General features: G+C 43.9%; 1 protein-coding gene across 1 annotated transcript in view; it reads right to left on the reverse strand.

Annotated features, from left to right (window-relative positions):
* LOC130129500 (collagen alpha-1(XVIII) chain-like) overlaps window positions 1-19,656 on the reverse strand; it is a 94,181-nt gene that overhangs the window by 12,446 nt on the left and 62,079 nt on the right. The window contains exons 8-31 of the mRNA XM_056299046.1: window positions 15,214-15,361; window positions 14,777-14,820; window positions 14,088-14,279; window positions 13,961-13,987; window positions 13,273-13,335; window positions 12,923-13,003; window positions 12,581-12,640; window positions 11,122-11,238; window positions 9,241-9,294; window positions 8,924-8,959; window positions 8,006-8,140; window positions 7,731-7,790; window positions 7,187-7,222; window positions 6,918-6,962; window positions 5,787-5,849; window positions 5,430-5,465; window positions 5,214-5,297; window positions 4,131-4,187; window positions 3,579-3,641; window positions 3,394-3,477; window positions 2,174-2,209; window positions 1,325-1,378; window positions 439-495; window positions 107-166 (exon numbers count right to left, since the gene is read on the reverse strand). Coding sequence (XP_056155021.1) covers window positions 107-166; window positions 439-495; window positions 1,325-1,378; window positions 2,174-2,209; window positions 3,394-3,477; window positions 3,579-3,641; window positions 4,131-4,187; window positions 5,214-5,297; window positions 5,430-5,465; window positions 5,787-5,849; window positions 6,918-6,962; window positions 7,187-7,222; window positions 7,731-7,790; window positions 8,006-8,140; window positions 8,924-8,959; window positions 9,241-9,294; window positions 11,122-11,238; window positions 12,581-12,640; window positions 12,923-13,003; window positions 13,273-13,335; window positions 13,961-13,987; window positions 14,088-14,279; window positions 14,777-14,820; window positions 15,214-15,361 — 1,692 coding nt within the window. The remainder of the gene's footprint in view (window positions 1-106; window positions 167-438; window positions 496-1,324; window positions 1,379-2,173; window positions 2,210-3,393; window positions 3,478-3,578; window positions 3,642-4,130; window positions 4,188-5,213; window positions 5,298-5,429; window positions 5,466-5,786; window positions 5,850-6,917; window positions 6,963-7,186; window positions 7,223-7,730; window positions 7,791-8,005; window positions 8,141-8,923; window positions 8,960-9,240; window positions 9,295-11,121; window positions 11,239-12,580; window positions 12,641-12,922; window positions 13,004-13,272; window positions 13,336-13,960; window positions 13,988-14,087; window positions 14,280-14,776; window positions 14,821-15,213; window positions 15,362-19,656) is intronic.

Consider the following 19,656-nt stretch of genomic DNA (forward strand, 5'->3'; position numbering starts at 1 on the left):
CAGAGGCAGTATAAAAGCAACGCAGAGCAGAATCTCGGTGCGTGTATGCTTGTGCACGCACATGTATGTGTTGATGAAGAATGCTCTGAGTGTATTCTCCACTTACTCCATTGGGGCAGTTGAAGATACCAGGGCGTCCTGGGAGTCCGGGGGGGCCAGGAGGACCCTAAGGCAAGAAAAGTCAGGAGACAATGAAAGACACGAAGACAACAATAGAAAACAGAACTCTCTCTCTTCTATTGTGTCTAAGAATGTCCGTGCAGTCTTTGAAACTGGACAGTGACTCCCTGAATGGTTTATTCGTTTTAATTTTATCAACCTGCATCCTTTTGTGTTATTGCCTATTGTTTCATTGGTTTACTGCTCTTATTTTTACCATTGTGAAGCACTTTGTAAATATTTACACATACATTACATATGTATTATAGTGTCACTCACCTGGAGGCCCACAGAGTCTCCGTGCTCTCCTTTAGGCCCTGGTTGACCTGGACGGCCCTAGATAAATGAAAAAAAAAAAACATTTGTACAGCAAAAAATAGTAGTATGGGCAATTCCATCATCCATCCATCCATCCATTATCCGAACTGCTTATCCTGCTCTCAGGGTCGCGGGGATGTTGGAGCCTATCCCAGTAGTCACTGGGCGGCAGGTGGGGAGACACCCTGGACAGGCCTCCAGACCATCACACAGGTCCGACATACACACACACATTCATACCTAGGGACAATTCCATCATGTCTTGCAATAATGTGATTTTAAGGTCTACACAGCATCTTCGACCAAACACAGCCAAACATGGACTCTCTGCAGAGGTGTTTTACATGGCACAGAAAATTGAAAATGGATTTAAAACAGGAAATAACCACTGTACAGTGAATGAGTTAAGTTCCCTTATAAGAGGAACAACCATCAGAAGCAGGTGACTTCTGATGGTTGACAGGGAAGTGTCTGTCAAACCTCACCGTGTAAAATATTCCACAGAAAGGTGAGTCAGTTCATCTGGACACAACATTTATTGACAGAAATGTTCCATCACCCATATAAGCGACCTCCTCAGTCTCAACTGACTGCGGGTATCCCCACCCTTATAAACAATACAGTGGCGTAACATCCGAAACCAACGCCCAGTTTCATATGCAAATGATGAACTGATTCACCTTTCTGTGGTTTCCCTTACCTGGATTATTGAGCATGCATCAAGACGTGTAAACCATTATTTTTACTTTTCATTAGTCACTTTTCGATTGAAAGTAGAAATGTGATTTGTATAGCCTCATCATCGTAACTATAAAAAAAAAGTGTGGAGTGTGTCCAAAGTGCTTACAGGGCGACCAGGAAAGCCATATTCTCCCTTTGGGCCAGGTGGTCCAATTGGCCCCTATGAGGAATAAAAGACAGAGGACAGTGAGTGGTTTCTCATCTATTTTAGGCAAAACGTGTGTGAAAACACAACACAAATAATCATTATCATCATCTTTGGTACTTGTATTAAAAGTTTCGTTGATGTGGATATGCATAAAATAATTAGCCCTGCTTGTTGAAAAGACAGAGCGATCCAGGAGAGGTCAACCGCTACAACAGGACACATCTCAGCCTACCGATTCACCTCTATGGATATCTTTGCATGTCGACGTGTGTTCAAGACAGAGCCACACAAATGAGCAGAGAAAGAGAAGAAATTAAATCTCAATCAGGAAGACTCTATCCCAGTAGTCGCCTATTCTCCATTAAACAATACCTCCACCTCTGTCGTGCTCCCTCATTCTTTCATTAGTCAGTGATGTCCGCCCGTCTGTCTATTTAGACCTTTCAACCAAATAATCCCTATTTACTGTCATATCAGTGTGAAGCAACTCTACAAACCGTCATGGCCCTATCTACATCTCTGGGACAGCATATTCTTACCTAGGTTATAAGGTTTTACAAGGCTTTGTGACAACTGCACTAAACAGAAACACTTTAGCTAGCTAGCCACCATTTTATTTACCAAAATTTTTTGCAGATCAAATCGTGTCTCCAGATTTAGATGACTTCATATGGACGAATCAAACCCGGTGCCGTGTGTGTGGATATGTCACAGGGAAGAACTAGAAAACACTCTGTCCATTGTCTAGCCTGGTTATATAGACTGACCCTTGCTGCCACACAGAGGTACGCCACCTGCAGTACTTACAGTTATTCCAGGGGGTCCCGGTACACCGCTGTCTCCCTGCAAACAGAAGCATATGGCAGGTGTGTAAAAGGGAGGTTAGGAGTTTGTTCAAACATATAACAACCCATATATCCTCTGCTATAGATAAGATTTATTAATTTAATTCACTTAAATTAAATTATTTGCAATATACATCAGTCGGCACACTTATTACACACAGTAACTGTGAAATAACTGTACCTTGTGCATTAACTAAGCATGTAAACATGCTGCTGCATCTTTTTCTCAGTATAACATCTTTATTTTTACTTTTTATTTTTATTCCAATGCTCTTGATCCACCCTGCTTTTATATATAAATATACATCTCTTTATTCTAGGCAGCAAGTACTTCAGTTTTATCTAGTTCTTTATATTTTGTATAGTCCTCATAGTTTTTGCTTTATATTCCTGCTATTAAGTGCTTTTGATTATGCGAACTGTAATCACACTAATTTCTGTCGGGATCAATAAAGTATTTATCTCTCTGATGTTAAATATGGTGTACCTCAGGGCTCAGTTCTTGGCCCTCTACTTTTCTCTCATTATAATTATGTTATCCTCTTTCAATGTTGTATTCTGTAAATTATGTAAACATAACATCCATTGCACGTTGTCTGTCTTGAGAGAGAGATCCTTCCTTTGTTGCTCTCCCTGAGATTTCTTCCTGTTTTTTTTTTTTTTTTTTAGGGAGTTGTTCCTTATCCAATACGAGGGTCTAAGGACAGGATGTTGTGTTGCTGTACAGCCCCTTGAGGCAAATTTGTGATATTGGGCTACACAAATAAAGTTGACTTGACTATCAATAATAAGATGTTTACAGGCATTTTTATAACCCGACACAAATACACATTGATAAATTGGGAATTCTGATTATTGCCACAGGGAAAAAAGCTTCTAAACAGACCAGAATAATCAGCAAAAACACTGGACAGAGTGATAACATGGCTTAATGTCACGTAATCTATCTGTTGTATAACTACACTATTCACTGACTGTGAACAGTGTAGTTTATCACATTTTGCCAACTGTCAAACAAAACACATACTGTAAGCATTTGCAAACAAACTATTGGAAAATGAATGTGCATGGAATATAAACACTGGCACACTGTAGAGAAAGAAAACCTCCCAGTTGAAAGTTAGTTAACTTGACTGGTATAATAAAAGATAGTATATGAGTAATAGTTTCCAATTCATTCACCTTGTTTCCTTTGGGTCCTATTGGCCCTGTAAGGCCCGACATCACAGATCCTGTATTCACATATCCTGGTTCTCCCTTTTCCCCCTGCACACATACACACAGAGTAATAAAACAGATTCTGTGAATCTATAGCAATATGACTTTTCATTGAGGGACATTTTGGTTGATATTCAATGACCCCTTACCTTCAATCCTGGAGGTCCTTGGATACCAGGCAACCCGATGTCTCCCTTTGGACCCTGAGGTCCCTTGTAATAATAACAGAACGAATTAGTCAATCAATCATTCATTCAATTCAAGTAACCCACACATAAATTAAGGAATCTCTCATTTTAAATCACATTAACAATTAATAAAAGTGAAAGTTCAGAGTAGAATAAAACAATCATTACAAGAGAAAGACAAAAGAAGACGGAGCAAAAGTAGTGAAATTGACTAGATGACAAGGAAGCCTAAACAGCAATGGTGAATAATTACTGAATTGCACGACATGAACATCTGATGTGAGAGTCAATAGGACAAAATGGTGTTCTATGTACAAATTCCCATTCAAGATAATGTAAGGCAATCAGACTAAAACCCACAGTGATCACTATACTCCCACCTGAGACAATGGCCACATGCATGAATACTTCATTGGCCTTTACTTGACTAGAAAGTTGTGACGCTGACTGAATTAACTAAAGCCCCTGACAGGTTGGTTATTTTAGCTTCCATTGCATTGAGCTGATTTGTACCTGAGGTTCAAAAATCCCTGAGAGGTTAAGCATGCCCTCTGTGACGTTCAGCAGAAGCTAAGGAAGAAGAAGGAATAGAAACAACATGATCATGGATCGAACCAACTCATTAAAGTCTCCATCACGTCGGTTTAATGCTCAGATTATCCATATGATGAAACTCTATGGGATCTGCTGTGGGTCAGTTAGCACCGCATGCAGGGTTCCCACTCTTTTGACAAAATCCTTTTCTAGGACTTTTGCCTGGACACACACATTTCTTATTGAGTTGGGAACAAAAACGCTGAACTTGGGGTATGTTCATGCAGGTGCAACACTGTGACCTTTGACATTGCAGCATGCAAAGCACCAAAAATCTCCAAATATAATGTGTACTGGACAAACCCCTGAGCTTGAAGCACCGATGTGCAATCTCAGGGGCTCAAAATATAGCTATGACTGAAATTAATTGCACCCCCCCCTTTTCTCCCCAATTGTACTTGGCCAATTACCCTATTTTCCGAGCTGTCCCGGGTATTGCTCCACCCCCTCTGCCGATCCGGGAAGGGCTGCAGACTACCACATGCCTCCTCCAATACATGTGGCATCGCCAGCCGCTTCTTTTCACCTGACAGTGAGGCATTTCGCCAGGGGGACGAACAGGCGCCCCGACCGACCAGAGGAGGCGCTAGTGCAGTGACCAGGACACATACCCACATCTGGCTTCCCACCCGCAGACATGGCCAATTGTGTCTGTAGGGACGCCCAACCAAGCCGGAGGTAACACGGGGATTCGAAACAGCGATCCACACTGATTGCATTTCCTTTTATAAAATGAAATTTACCCACCTTAAACATGCGTGAAAATGTTCATGTAGATTTTTAGGGAATTTAATTTGATATTTGCTGTTTCCATTTAAACCTACTTAATTCAACATAACAAAATTTGCATGAAGAAGGGTGGAAATGCGGTCACTGTGAGGGGCAGACGTTCGATCCCCTGTATGATTTGTCAATATTGTGTTTAAAACATTTCCATTGTAGACTCTGCCCTTTAGACTACATAACAGTTGGCACGGATGGACAGGTTCAAAGGCCACTTACTTCCTGGAGGTTGATGGAGGGGCCAGGGGGTCCGGGGGCCCCTGGAGGTCCAGGAAAACTGAGGCCGTCTCTTCCTGGCTCTCCCTAAAACACAGAAACATCATCACATTTCACCTCTGCACCACAGCAGGTCACATCAGAAACAGATGGTCCTGACCGACTGGTGCTGTTTGTGTGTGTGTGTGTAATTCATACAGCTCTCCTTAAGGGTTTTACCTTTTGTCCTGCATCACCTTTGTCCCCCTTCGGTCCCTATGAACAAAACAAAAGCAAGTGTGAAGTAACACTGCTCAACTCGGTAAGTACGGGCAGCATCATCACATCTCAATCCATGCCTGTTTATTCCTTCTTTTCCCACTAATACTGTAACTTGTGTACTTCATGTGTTCACCTTTTACTCCTGTATTTATGTAAAAAAAAAAATGTGTGTGGTCTTTATCTTGTGTCTTGCCCTTTGTTGTTTTTTATTGCTATTGCATCAGAACCAACTGCTCCTCGGAGGACAAAAAAGTTCTGCTTCTGCTACTAGAATTAAAACCGTAAATCCAAACATCTCATCTCTTATTTACTGACCTGTTCCCCATGTAATCCATCCAGCCCCGGATACCCTGGCGTTCCCTTGGCACCTTGCTCCCCCTAGTGGACATGAGCAGAAACGATCATCACGATGGCCCTGATAGTGCTTTTCCATGCATACGAGTCCCATTACACGTCACGCACAGTTGCCTCCAGTACCTGTATTACCGTGTCTAACTGTAAGGAGGGATATATGCATACATGTACACATCTATCACCTCCTATTTCACCTGTATATAGTCAATCCTTGTGTATATATCTGAAGATTGTGTTGTAGTGTTATTTTATAAGTACACCGAGAGAGCCACAAAACCGGAGTCAAATTCCGTGGGAGTGCAAACCGACATGGCCAATAAACATGACTCTTTATGTACATATGTATACATACATATGTATGAACTTGTATTTCTGTCTGTCTACGTATCCATCCATCCATCTATCAACCATATACCATCCATTAACTGAACCGCTTATCCTGCTCTCAGGGTCGCGGGGATGCTGGAGCCAATCCCAGCAGTCATTGGGCACCAGGCAGGGAGACACCCTGGACAGGCCACAGGCCATCACACAGAGCCCCCACACACACACATTCATACCTGGCCGATTCACCTGACCTGCATGCAAACTCCACACAGAGGATGACCCGGGACGACCCCCCAAGGTTGGACTACCCTGGGGCTCGAACCCAAGACCTTCTTGCTGTGAGGCGGACTGCGCCACCATGCTGCCCAACCATATACCATGTCTTCAAACAAAGGTCAAAATTAAAATTAAAGCAAAATAAATTGCTTGGGTTTTTTTTTTTTGGTACATAAATCATCACGCAGCGAGTAATGTGTATTATGTACTGCAGCAGTACAATGGTGAGATCAGCTGTTAACTCACATCTCCATATACGTTACATTCACCTTGATCTAAACAGATATTCCAGTCTTGTAAGAAGCATATGGGAATATTTATCAGGATGGGACCCATCTCAATGTAACGTTGCTGATTCAGAAAATCGCCCCGCGGACATGCAACGCTAGTGCGATTTCAACATGAACATGTTTCGGATTCGATTTCTTAAAGAAAACAAACAAAAGAATAAAATACAAAGTTAAGTTTGGCAGGTATGCTCAGGCCCACCTTTTCGCCCAGCTTTCCCGGTAGACCATCCAACCCGTCTTCCCCCTAGACAGAAGAAAAGACGAGACCAAAGCGAGAGGTGACAAACAAATATTTCATGATCAGAAAACTGCACACCCACTATGGAACAAAAACAGCTTCATAACATGTAAATCCCGTCCGTCCGTTTCAGTGTTAACTGGGATATTTTGCCAACCATGTACTTATAGCACAGGCTGTTCAGGGAGCCAACTCTCTTTCTCTCTCTCTCACACACACACACATCTTGCCTTTGGTCCTGGGATGCCAGGGATCCCGGCAGGTCCCTGTGGTGAAAAAAAACAAAAACAAAACATAATACAAGTATTAAAATTGGGGCTAAGATTGTGTTCTCAGTAATTATGATGAAATGATCATAAGCAGACATCTGCCATGTCATCATCCACAGCTGTGACATCATTCTCATCCAGCCTGAACCACTTAGCAGTGTTATAAAACCCTAAAGCATGACAGACAAATGCAACAGTATGTTTACACCTGTAAGGATACATTGTTCATCTAGAATACTGAGAAACAATGTTACAACATGACAGTATTTCGTATAAATGGAGGCCCTTTCAAGGCTGCAGATCTCCTTTTATCCACCGAGTAATGAAGCTTATCCGAAAGCCATTATGACATCTAAAAATTAAACCTGTTTCAGTGCTTAAAAAATATTTTTGTTTTTTTGGTTCAACACATTTTGGAGATACCATATTATCCCTGCACAACTGGAATCACAAACAGTAATGAATTATGAATTTATATCAGCAATACAACACAGTTTGTATTTACCTGCGGGCCTTGGGTAAACACAGCTCCAAGATCACTCTGCCTTCCTGAACCCTCCAGGTCCTGATAGAACAACCAAATTACTGATTATGGATTTCTTTGCTTGCTAAACTGTTATTAGTTGCCGGTTATTATCACTTTAGTGTAGAGAGGTCAACCCCCCCGACCAAAATCACTAATAAACACATGGCGTTATCAGGATCAGGAGTGAGACAGTGGTAGCGGCACATACTGACATTGTGAGTAGCTGTTAATGAAGCAGAGAAAGAGACATTCACCTCCAGGTCCAAGGGGAAGCCTCTGCTAGGAGGCCCGGGGGGCCCAGGAGGGCCAGGAGGACCACTGGGGCCATGCTTTCCTTCTGGGCCCTCTGGTCCACGTGGGCCAGGGAGCCCTGCAGATCCCGGCTCACCCTGAAGTAAAAATGAGGGAGAGAAATTTCATGTGGATTAAAAAGAAATGAGTGAATAAATGACTGCATCTGTATAGAGCTTTTCTATTCTGAGGACGAGTAGGGGAAAGGAGGAGGGCTAATGAGAGGGGGATAGGGTGAGAGAGATACATACAGACATTGCCAAGGTCATAGGAATACACTTACCAATGACAGCAGTGCAATGAGGCTAGTGTATGTAATAATAGTAATATCAGTCTTGATGGGCGAGTCTGTGGTTTTCTTTTTTTGGGGGGGGGGTTCCCCCCCTCTTTTCTCCCCAATTGTGCTTGGCCAATTACCCCACTTTTCCAAGCCGTCCCGGTCTCTGCTCCACCACCCCCCCCACCCCCCTGCTGATCCGGGGAGGGCTGCAGACTACCGCATGCCTCCTCTGATACATGTGGAGTCACCAGCCGCATCTTTTCACCTGACAGTGAGGAGTTTCGCCAGGGGGACGTAGCGTGTGGGAGGATCACGCCATTCCTCCCAGTTCCCCCCCCCCCCCCTGAACAGACGCCCCGAACAACCAGAGGAGGCGCTAGTGCAGCGACCAGGACACATACTCACATCCAGCTTCCCACCCGCAGACACGGCCAATTGTGTCTAGGGATGCCCGACCAAGCCGGAGGTAACACGGGGATTCGAACCGCCGGTCCCCCGTGTTGGTAGGCAATGGAATAGACCGCTACGCTAACCGGACGCCCCGTCAGTCTGTGGTTTTCTGATGGAGTTTGGAGAATTGAGTGAATAAAAGTCAACTTACGCGTGTTCCTGCTAGACCTCTCTCTCCAGGCTCTCCCTGTTAAAGAGATGACAGAAAGAAAACAACAACAGACACGTTGTGAAACAACCTTCACATCAGAAACATGAGCTGGAAGTCAGTTATACTTCAGCTGATTTGAAAAAAAAAAAACGGCAGTGCTGCGGGGACCGTCTCGGAAGGTCTGTGGGTGTCTGAGAAGACAGGGAGACTGACAGACAGAGAGACAGACAAACACAGAAAGAGAGAGACAGACAGACAAATAGTGCATGCATAAATACATACTCACATACATGTAATGTCTTAAGCGATGACCTCACCTGTTCTCCCTTTGCACCAGCAGGCCCCGGTTCCCCGTCTCTCCCATCAGCTCCCTGCAAAAGTTTCAAACCATACGTCGGTTTACGTTTCAGATTTTCAGTCAGTTGTTGGGCTTCACTGGACATTTATAATAATGCTCAGAAAAAAGGTTTCAATATTTGTTTTCTCAGTTGTTGTAAAATACTGTATTACCACTGTCCGCTTCTCAGTTGTGAACCACGAGGTTCAAGCTACCGTAGCTACACGCAAACAAGACTGAGAGGGTTCAAGTATGGACATGCTCATGACAGGGTTGTGCATCACAAACAGTGAGTTGTCCATTCACATAGTTAGTAAGAGCCTCTTTGGAAATGAAAAGACAGATTTTCCCCCAACTGATGCAGCAGCCAAGAGACCAGACCATGTTCTGAGGTGAGCTCGGTAGTTCCCGCCAAAACGCTGTTAGCCCGCTATGCTAAAGGCAAGACTGACAGGGAAATGCCATGACCCCGCCGACCTTTTGGAAAGCGTGTGTGTGTGTGATATCAATGAGATGTTTGGAGACTATTCTAACCACATATAATAATTTCAAAATGAAATTCACACATTTGTAAAGTCAGTACTACACTCTGTACACTATAAGCCATCCTTCACTGCATGTTCATGTGTTTACACACTGCAATCCACATGCATGCAAATCTCATATTTAGTCTATTATTCTGTGCCTGTCTCACTCACTCACCCACCCACTCACTCACTCACTCACCTACTCACTCACTCACTCACTCACTCACACAACGTTCACTAGCTTTAAGGTCAATACTATGTCAGCAAGCAGTAGCAGAAATGTAGTAAGTAAACATGGGATTTTTGACTACAGTTGGGGGGAAATGCTGCCTTTTATACCCCTTGGACCCTGCAGGACCAGAGGATAATACCTGACCGGAACCAGACCAAGAACCAGAACCAGACCCAGAACCACTAAACCACTCCTCAGTCACCTGAAAACAGAGACTGGGTCAGAGATGTAGTAGATGGTCTTAAGGCCTTCACGTAGTTTTAATATTTCGAGGCAAGTATTCTTGTGTCTTGTCGATACAGCTGTTGGACATGAGACCAGTGTTGGTTCAGAAGTAGGCGGGATTGGCAGTGTCACTACAATCTTTTCAACAATCAAATAGATGACCACAGTTAGAATCAGCTGACACTTCCCAGCTGTTGGACATGCAGCAGATAGACGTTTAGCAGCTGCTCTAGAGGGATGTCATCCCTCAGTGAGCGACTCTTAAAAGAAGACTTTCCCAAAGACTTGCACCCGTTTTTCATAATTTATCTCTCAGGTGTATTTATGCATGCTCAATAAGCCTAGGTAAGGAAATGCCAGAAAGTTGAATCAGTTCATCTGGACACAACATTTACTGGGAGAATTGTTTCATCATTCATCTAAGTGACTTCAGTCTCCACTGACTGCAGGTATCCCCACCCTTATAAACAATACAGTGGCATAGCGACCGAAACCAGTGATCGTTGTCATATGCAAATTATGGTCACGGTAATTTGCATGAAACTGATAAATGTTGGTATCTAAACAGACAGACAGACAGACAGACAGACAGACAGACAGACAGACAGACAGACAGACAGACAGACAGACAGACAGACAGATAGATAGATAGATAGATAGATAGATAGATAGATAGATAGATAGATAGATATAGACAGAGACAGACAGACAGACAGACAGACAGACAGACAGACAGACAGACAGATAGATAGATAGATAGATAGATAGATAGATAGATAGATAGATAGATAATTTCCTATTTGATCTGGCTAGCTGTACAAAACACATGAGAAGGAAGAAGGAGATACAGAATGAAACGTGTTCATTTTGTACTTACAGGCAGCCCTGGTTTGCCCATCTCTCCATCCTTCCCAGGAGGTCCAGGGAAGATCTCCTCAGATGGGGACCCTGGGGGCCCAGGCTGCCCTGGGGGTCCTGGAGGACCAGGGGGGCCCTGAAGGGATAAGATAAAACATGTTACTTGTGCAGAGAACAGAGAGGGAGTGCATGAAAGAGAGAGAGAGAGAGGCATATGTATGGTGTTTTCACATAAATTCCATTTAAAGTCTGGACCAGGGTCTACAGCATTCGTATACAGCATAAGGTCTGGTTTGTTTCACATTGCCAAATACCAAGTGCACCTTTCAGTTAAAATCTGAATCAACATGAAAAAATTAGATTGTGTGTGCAATGCATTGTGGGTCCATGGCAGAATATTCTGGCGGCTTTTAGCTAGCTTACTATAAAATAGGTTTGGAGGACAGATAAAACACAGGTACTACTGGGATTGAGCCATGGGCACAAACTGACAGTCAGTCCGTGATCTATAAACTAGCTGTCATGCTCCACCTCATCTTGTCATTCTGTCTGTCGAGAGGTTTCAGACCTCTGAAGCAGTAAAGCAACCTGCCACAAACCATCAGTGCACCAGATAAACGTCATGACTCGGTTTAGTCCGGACCCTCTTTATATTGGCTTCACACCTGAAATGGTCCACGCCACGGTTCAACTGGCAGCAGGGAGAGAAACCCTGATGTTTGACAGGCTTTTTGGGTTGGCTTGGTGCACATTATAGTCTGCATGGAGTGTTCACCCTCATCAGTTAAGAGAGTTAAAAGAGTCTGGACCAAAGGATGTAGATGTGAAACCATCACAGAGCCAGAAGGAAGAGGACCGTGCTTACGCAGCTTTTGGAGAAAAGGTTAGAGGTCAAGAGTAAAGCATGCAATCCAATCCCTCTAACGACAACAAAGAGGAGAGGAAGTTATGTGTGATAAGTCTCCGTGAGGGATAGAGAGACTGAAGAGAGCAAAGAACAAAGAAAGAGCTGGAAAAGGACAAGACCACCCAACCACAAGAGTCTGTTAGACAGACTTACAGATAGGCAGAAAAAGTGAACCGTCAAGGTCCGCCAGTGCCTAGATTGGTATTTTTGCATACTGTGATCTTATTTCTCAAATGCTTCACATCTGTACAGCCTACACTAAAAGGTTATGTGAGTCAAAATTGTGTCATAAATTTAAAAAAATTCAAAAATCGGACAGGTTTTTTCCATCAGAGTTTACTTAATAAACACACAAAAGATATTGATCCAAAACAATTCTGAATGCAGAAGATCGAGTAAAAGTATTTCTTAACTCTCCACAAGTTATTTGAACTATATATTTTTTTATTTTTTGAAACACGCTCATTTTTATGAGCAGAGTGCGAAGGCGTTCTGATAGTTTCATCTGCAACAGAAATATTTCGTCATGCGTCCCGCAGGAGATCTGTTTTAAAACGGATAAAACACTCACCCTGATGATCTCAGCTTCGCTGTCGTCGAAGTCATCAAACCCAGAGCCCTCCAAGCCATACTGAAACACATGACCAGTCACAAGGTCTGAACTGCATCAAAATACAGCCGATAATACCACAGAAACACTGATGACACCTTTTTTTTTTGTCCTTGAAAGCATTTTTATAACAACACCCAGCTATAGCCAGTACTTTTCCTTTTTTTTTCTCTTAAACTCCGAGACAAAATTAAGCAATCGAGTCATGGTTTCTTCCCCGATTTGGACACAAATATTGATTTCGTAAAGGTTTTCCATGATTAAGCATTATGAGACCTCAGGGAGGTCTCGTGAACAACTCACTGAGATTCTGGAGGACTTGCTGGGTCGACCTGAAGGTCCAGGAGGACCCGGAGGGCCTGGTAATCCTACACCGGGATCACCCTGGGGCAGATAGAGAGGAGACACTGGGTGTGTATGTAGTTTTTAAGCATTTATCTGTTCATTTGTTCATGCATTACTTCATAAAAGGTTGTCGCCTACAGGAGCTAGCAGCTATCAGTCCATTCATCCATTCATCCATTCATTCATCCATCAAAAACAATCCATGCAGCACTAATACTGGTACACTTTTTCCAGAACATCGGTTGTATGCATGTATATCAGCAGCCCCATTCACATCTGAGTATCACTGGCTTAAAGTGAGCTGTTACCTTTTCACCCTTAGGCCCCTGATCTCCTGGCAGACCCGGGAATCCAGGGTTGCCAGGTTCACCCTGAGAAAAAGACAACAACCGGATTATAATACATAATATGAAAGAGTCCCTAAAACCTGCATGGAGCACGCTGTCCTGCCTTTATTTCATTTACTGTCCAGCCAGGACAATAAATTGCTCCTGATTCCTTTAGCCTCACACAACCCCAAGAACCAGTATCATAAGAAACTGTTTTACTGTTTTCTGTTTTCACAAACCAAGTCAAATTGCTGGTTTGGGGAAGCTTAATTGACAAACAAAGAAATGTAGAGTTATTATATGTAAGAGCAGAAAAAACCCCACCAACAGTGATGCTGAAGTTATTTTTCTGGTTGATATTTGGCAAAATCGGGGGTTCAAAGCAAGTAGGAACCTTGAGAGTTTCAATCCTCCTAATCTATCTCAACCAGATCTTCCCAGTGCCACAAAACAAATGGTCTAACCGTAATGGATTGGACCGATACTAGTCAATATATATAGATACCAATCAATATATGGAGTTAAGCACCAACACAGGATTATGATAGGTAAGAGACAGGTGCATTGAAGTTTACCCCTATGATAATCAGAAATGGCAATTTGTGACCAATTTGTGATGTATGATAAGAGGATTGGGCTGAGAAAGATCGGTATGTCCTGTACTTACAGGCACTCCATATTCACCCGGGCTGCCCTGAAAAAGAGAAATCAGAATAAATGATCAGTTATTGATTTTCTCAGCATCCTCTTAACATCTGCAAAAAACAAAAACAAGCAAAAAACAAAAAACGTACAGTCTTGCCATCCTTCCCAGGAGCTCCGGTTGGGCCTGGTGGTCCTGGTTGCCCCTGAGGACCCCTGGGTCCTGGTTCCCCTCCTTCTCCAGAACCATTCCCCTCTACTGAGGCATGGCCTGGGGGACCAGGGGGGCCAGGGGGACCAGCAGGACCCGGCTCTCCACGGTCCCCTTTCTGTCCTGGAGACACCTGAAATTGATTGATTGATTGATTGATTGATCCATCGATTGATTGATTGATTGATTGATTGATTGATTGATTGATTGAGTAGGTGACTGAGTACGTGACCTATACAAACACAGACAATGTCAGTAAATTGATGACATCCATGTAAAGACTAGAAAGGTGAGTAGGAAGGAAGGAAGGAAGGAAGGAAGGAAGGAAGGAAGGAAGGAAGGAAGGAAGGAAGGAGCTAACGAGAGTAGGAAAGAAGAACAGAGGTGAAGAGAAAGACATAAGGATAACAATATACTAAGCAAGGACCACTTGGTTGTGGGCAAATTCATTGACTGTAATATGTAATGCACCACTGTTTATTTAACATTGGACTGAAGTCAGTATGAGAGTAGTTTACATATGGACGTTAAAAGTTAATATAGTATTTCTCAGACGTATGAAAGGGAAGCACTGCTGTCGATAATAGACCCCAACTGTGAAGTTTTGCACTCACTGGGATCATTACTTACAATGGAAGGTCTGTAGGCCGGGGCAGCTGCCTGAGTTGGTTTTGCTGTGGCAAGAAAAACAATAAGCACACGGGTATAACTTAGAGAGTTAGCATTAGATTTTCAAAACTCTCATTCTTTTCTGACCTAACATTCCCCGAATTACAGGGGGGAGAGAATAATAACAATAACAAAGTGGTATGAGAGAGCGAGAGAGAAAATCCTTTTCAACAACTCAGCAAGTTCAGTATTTAGGTGTTTTGCTCATCGCCCTCTAGTGGCAACTGACAGAAACGCAAGAAAAAACACTGCCTCAAAAAAGCCCTCACAAGGGCAACTATATATAACCTGTGATGTCCTGTATTTTTAGATGGATGGATGGATGGATGGATGGATGGATGGATGGATGGATAGATGGATAGATGGATAGATGGATAGATAGATGTTATTATATTTACCTGACTGTGACCCGATGATTGTGGTAATCTCCTCTACTTCCTGTCCGGAGGTTTCCTCTCCTGCATCCTCATCATCACCGCCTAGCGATGCCTCTGTGGGTGGAGCTTGGACTGGGGTGCTGGTAGTGACATCTGGCTCTGGGAGGGGCTACAGAAAACAAAGAGTGAGTGTGTGTGTATGTGTGTGTGTGTGTGTGTGTGTGTGTGTGTGTGTGTGTGTGTGTATACACATATATACAAGTATGTATTATACTGGTAGGTATCTGTCTGTCTGTCTTTCAATCTACCTGCATGTGTTCCCTCTCTCCTCTACTCTCTACTCTATTTCTTCTCCTCTTTGACCCTTGTTCCATATTGCCGTCACACTGATAAATTACTACTACTACTACTTTCGGCTGATCGGGACAGTGAGTCTAGTTATCTGTGATCGTTACACTACCCCCCCTCCTTCAGGAAGTGCATCTCTGTGCTTCAGCATACCAGTTCCCTCACGCCTCTGGGCACACGTGCTTCCGATGGTCTCATGATCTCACCATCCCACTTCGGACACCAATGTAGTGAATTCGTGGGGCAGCTGGGACGCGAACCCGGGTCGCCTGCACCACAGGCGACTGCGCTAACCAGTTGACTAAAGGGTTTGGTTAGCACAGTCACCGGTGGTGTAGGCGACCCGGGTTCATGTCCCGGATGCAGCAGTTCCCGGCTGCCCCCTGAATTTGCTGCATTGTGACCCCTTCCATCTTTTCCTGTCCTCTGCATCTTCCTCTGTCACACCAGTCACCTGCATGTCCTCTCTCACCACATCCATAAATCTCCTCTTTGTACTTCCTCTTTTCCTTTGCAGCTCCATATTCAGTATCCTTCTCCCAATATACCCAGCATCTCTCCTCCACACGTCCAAGCTATCTAAATCTTGCCTCTCTTGCTTTGTCTCCAAACCGTCCAACCTGAATTGTCCCTCTAATATACTCGTTCCTAATCCTGTCCTTCTTCACCATTCCCAATGAAAATCTTAGCATCTCCAACTCTGCCACCTCCAGCCCCACCTTCTTTCTTTTCATCAGTGCCACTGTCTCCAAACCATATGACATAGCTGGTCTCACAACCATCTTGTAAACCTTCCCTTTAACTCTTGCTGGTACCCTTCTGTCACAAATCACTCCTGACACACTTCTCCACCCACTCCACCCTGCCTGCACTCTCTTCTTCACCTCTCTTCTGCACTCCCTGTTACTTTGGACAGTTGACCCCAATTATTTAAACTCATATGCCTTCGTCACCTCCACTCCTTGCATCCTCACCATTCCACTGTCCTCCCTCTCATTCATGCATATGTATTCCATCTTGCTTCTACTGACGTTCATTCCTCTTCTCTCCAGTGCATACCTCCACCTCCAGGCTCTCCTCAACCTGCACCCTACTCTCGCTACAGATCACAATGTCATCCGCAAACATCATAGTCCACAGAGACGCCTGCCTGATCTCATCCGTCAACCTGTCCATCACCATTGCAAATACGAAAGGGCTCAGAGCCGATCCTTAATGTGATCCCTCCTCCATCTTGAACCCATCTGTCATTCCAACTGCACACCTCACCACTGTCACACGTCCCTCATACATATCCTGCACCACTCCTGCATACTTCTCTGCTACTCCCGACCTCCTCATACAATACCACACCTCCTCTCTTGGCACCCTGTCATATGCTTTCACTAAGTCCACAAAGACCCAATTTAACTCCTTCTGGCCTTCTCTATACTACTTCTCCATCAACATTCTCAAAGCAAATATCACATCTGTGGTGCTCTTTCATGGCATGAAACCATACTGCTGCTCACTAACCATCATCTCTCCTCTTAACCTAGCTTCTATTACTCTTTCCCATATCTTCATGCTGTGGCTGATCAACTTTATACCTCTGTAGTTGCTACAGCTCTGCACATCACCCTTATTCTTGAACATCGGTACCACTACCACAAGGAGTACCACACTCTGATAAATTAAAAAATTTAAAAGTTGTAGTATGTCCAGTAGACTCCTAATGGGAGCAGCCGAAAGTAGTAGTAGTAGTAGTAGTAGTATGGCCAGTAAGGCGCCCTCTAATGTGTGGTGCAGTTTGGAAACGATGACTCTTTATTCTGCAAAGGGAAAATTGCCCTTATTGAACGAGGAAAACTTTGCCTGCCAGATACTGACACCGTTGATATCGCAATCAATCACCAATATAAACATTTTGCAAATGATCAAAAATGAAAACAATAATGTCCTTCTTACCATCTAATTCTATGAGAATATGAGGTTTTTCTCTGTAGTGAAGCGGTGTGACTACAGTGTCTAACAGGGCTGGAGGACACACACAGGACTTGCACGCTTGAGTAAAGGCACTGCTACTTCAGCTGGTTTCACTCAAGTCAGAGTCAAAGTAATCACCGTGGACGTGACTCAAGTAAAAGTACAAAGAAAATAATCGAATATTGTGATTTGCGAGGGTAAATCAGATTTTCCGGGGGCAGTACTAGCTGGGGTTTGTAGAAATGGGCCCCGGGCAGGAATGAGGAACAAGGACACTCCCCCAGTATCCAATTAACAGCAGCTGTGCCCACATAGTTCATACTTACCACATACTGACAGTAAGCAAACTGTAATATGCCCGATGTCAGTATGCAAATTTCACATTTTACACAGATGAAAATACAGTATTAAGTACGAAGAGTATGGTCACTGAGCGTTCAAAACCGTCCCATAATTCTTTGCGCCTTGATTGTTTCCATGGAAACAGCCAGCCAGGGGAAAATGTTCCAAAGCAATATGGCGGACCACAAAGCTGGAGGAGCAGCGGCCGGCATCAGCAAACTGAAATGTATTTTTCAACATTTTCATGATAAAATATATTTCTGTCTGTGATTAGACGACAAAGCATGTTATGAAGGACCACTTCCACTTGGATGCAAGTACACCAAGAGTAATGTATTAAGTACACGGTGCATACTACATTCAATATACTGAATAGTATACCCCAATAGTATGCAGTACACGCAACATACTCTGATTTTGTAGAACGTACTGACAATTCGGGCACGGCTTGTGGACGTGTGTAAAGCTCTTAGGTGTTAACGTGTGTGTCAGGGGTGTGGTCCAGACATTACTTTGGAGGAAGGTGAAATCAGGAGTAGCTCATCGGGATGAGGAGCACCTGTTCATCACTAACCTCTGCCTATATGGAGAGAGGATCTGGAAGAACGATGATGATGGCCCAAAAACACTGAAAGCTATACATATATATATATAGTTCAATTACACTTGGTTACAAATGAGATGTTTTCTTCTATATCTACAGCTGCTGGCCAGTTCGTTGCTGCTGTTTAGATTTGCCAGGTGAGGTTTACAAATAATAGAGTATTTTTCCATAAGGCACAAGTTGCATTTTTTGGTGTTCGTACAATATTCTGTTGCATTCCACTTAAGGAATGCAACAGCCCTAAGCTGCCCCATTTTGGCCCATGGCGGACAAAAGAATTGACTATACCATATCGTGGAAGGTGCTTGCCAAGAGCAGAGCATATTCTACGAACCCCAAAAAATGCAGCTTGTGCCTCATGGGAAAATACTTTATTATTTGCAAACCCCACTTGGCAAATCTAAACAGCAGCAACGAACTGGCCAGCAGCTGTAGACATATCCTCCATATTTTTGTTTAAATGTACCCTCCTCTATCCCCATCGGACAGTTCAAATGCATCAGTGTTCTAACAGTAGCTTGCTCCACCCCCTCTGCCGATCCGGGGAGGGCTGCAGACTACCACATGCCTCCGCCAATATATGTGGAGTCGCCAGCTGCTTCTTTTCGCCTGACAGTGAGGAGTTTCACCAGGGGGACGTAGCGTGTGGAAGGATCACGCTATTCCCCGCAGTTCCCCCTCCCCCCCGAACAGGCACCCCGACCGACCAGAGGAGGCACTAGTGCAGCAACCAGGACACACACCCACATACAGCTTCCCACCTGCAGATACAGCAAGTTGTGTCTGTAGGGACGCCCGACCAAGCCGGAGGGAACATGGGGAGTCGAACCGACGATCCCTGTGTTGGTAGGCAACAGAATAGACCGCTACACTACCCGGACGTCCCTGAGAGCAATATGTGATGCTTCTGTGATGCACTACAGGCAGGAAATTTGCCTCCAAGCAGGTTATTGATGGCTGGAGAAACCCACAAAAAAAACAAAAACAAAACTGCAGTTTGGTCTTTGTGTCTTCTGTTGATGCTCCAAAATGGAGACAAACTCCAGGTAGAAGCATCAAGGAAGCTTTTAACAGTTTCTGTGTGCATGCAGCCATTTAAAACAGCTGGTGTACCTCAAAACATGCACGCCAGATGCTTCCCGTGCATTTCTACCATGACACCCTGGCTGAGGGGAGTGGCACATGTCAACTGTTTTAAACGGTTG

The sequence above is a fragment of the Lampris incognitus genome, chromosome 19 (genome assembly GCF_029633865.1).
Source record: "Lampris incognitus isolate fLamInc1 chromosome 19, fLamInc1.hap2, whole genome shotgun sequence".
In the NCBI taxonomy this organism is placed as follows: Eukaryota; Metazoa; Chordata; class Actinopteri; order Lampriformes; family Lampridae; genus Lampris; species Lampris incognitus.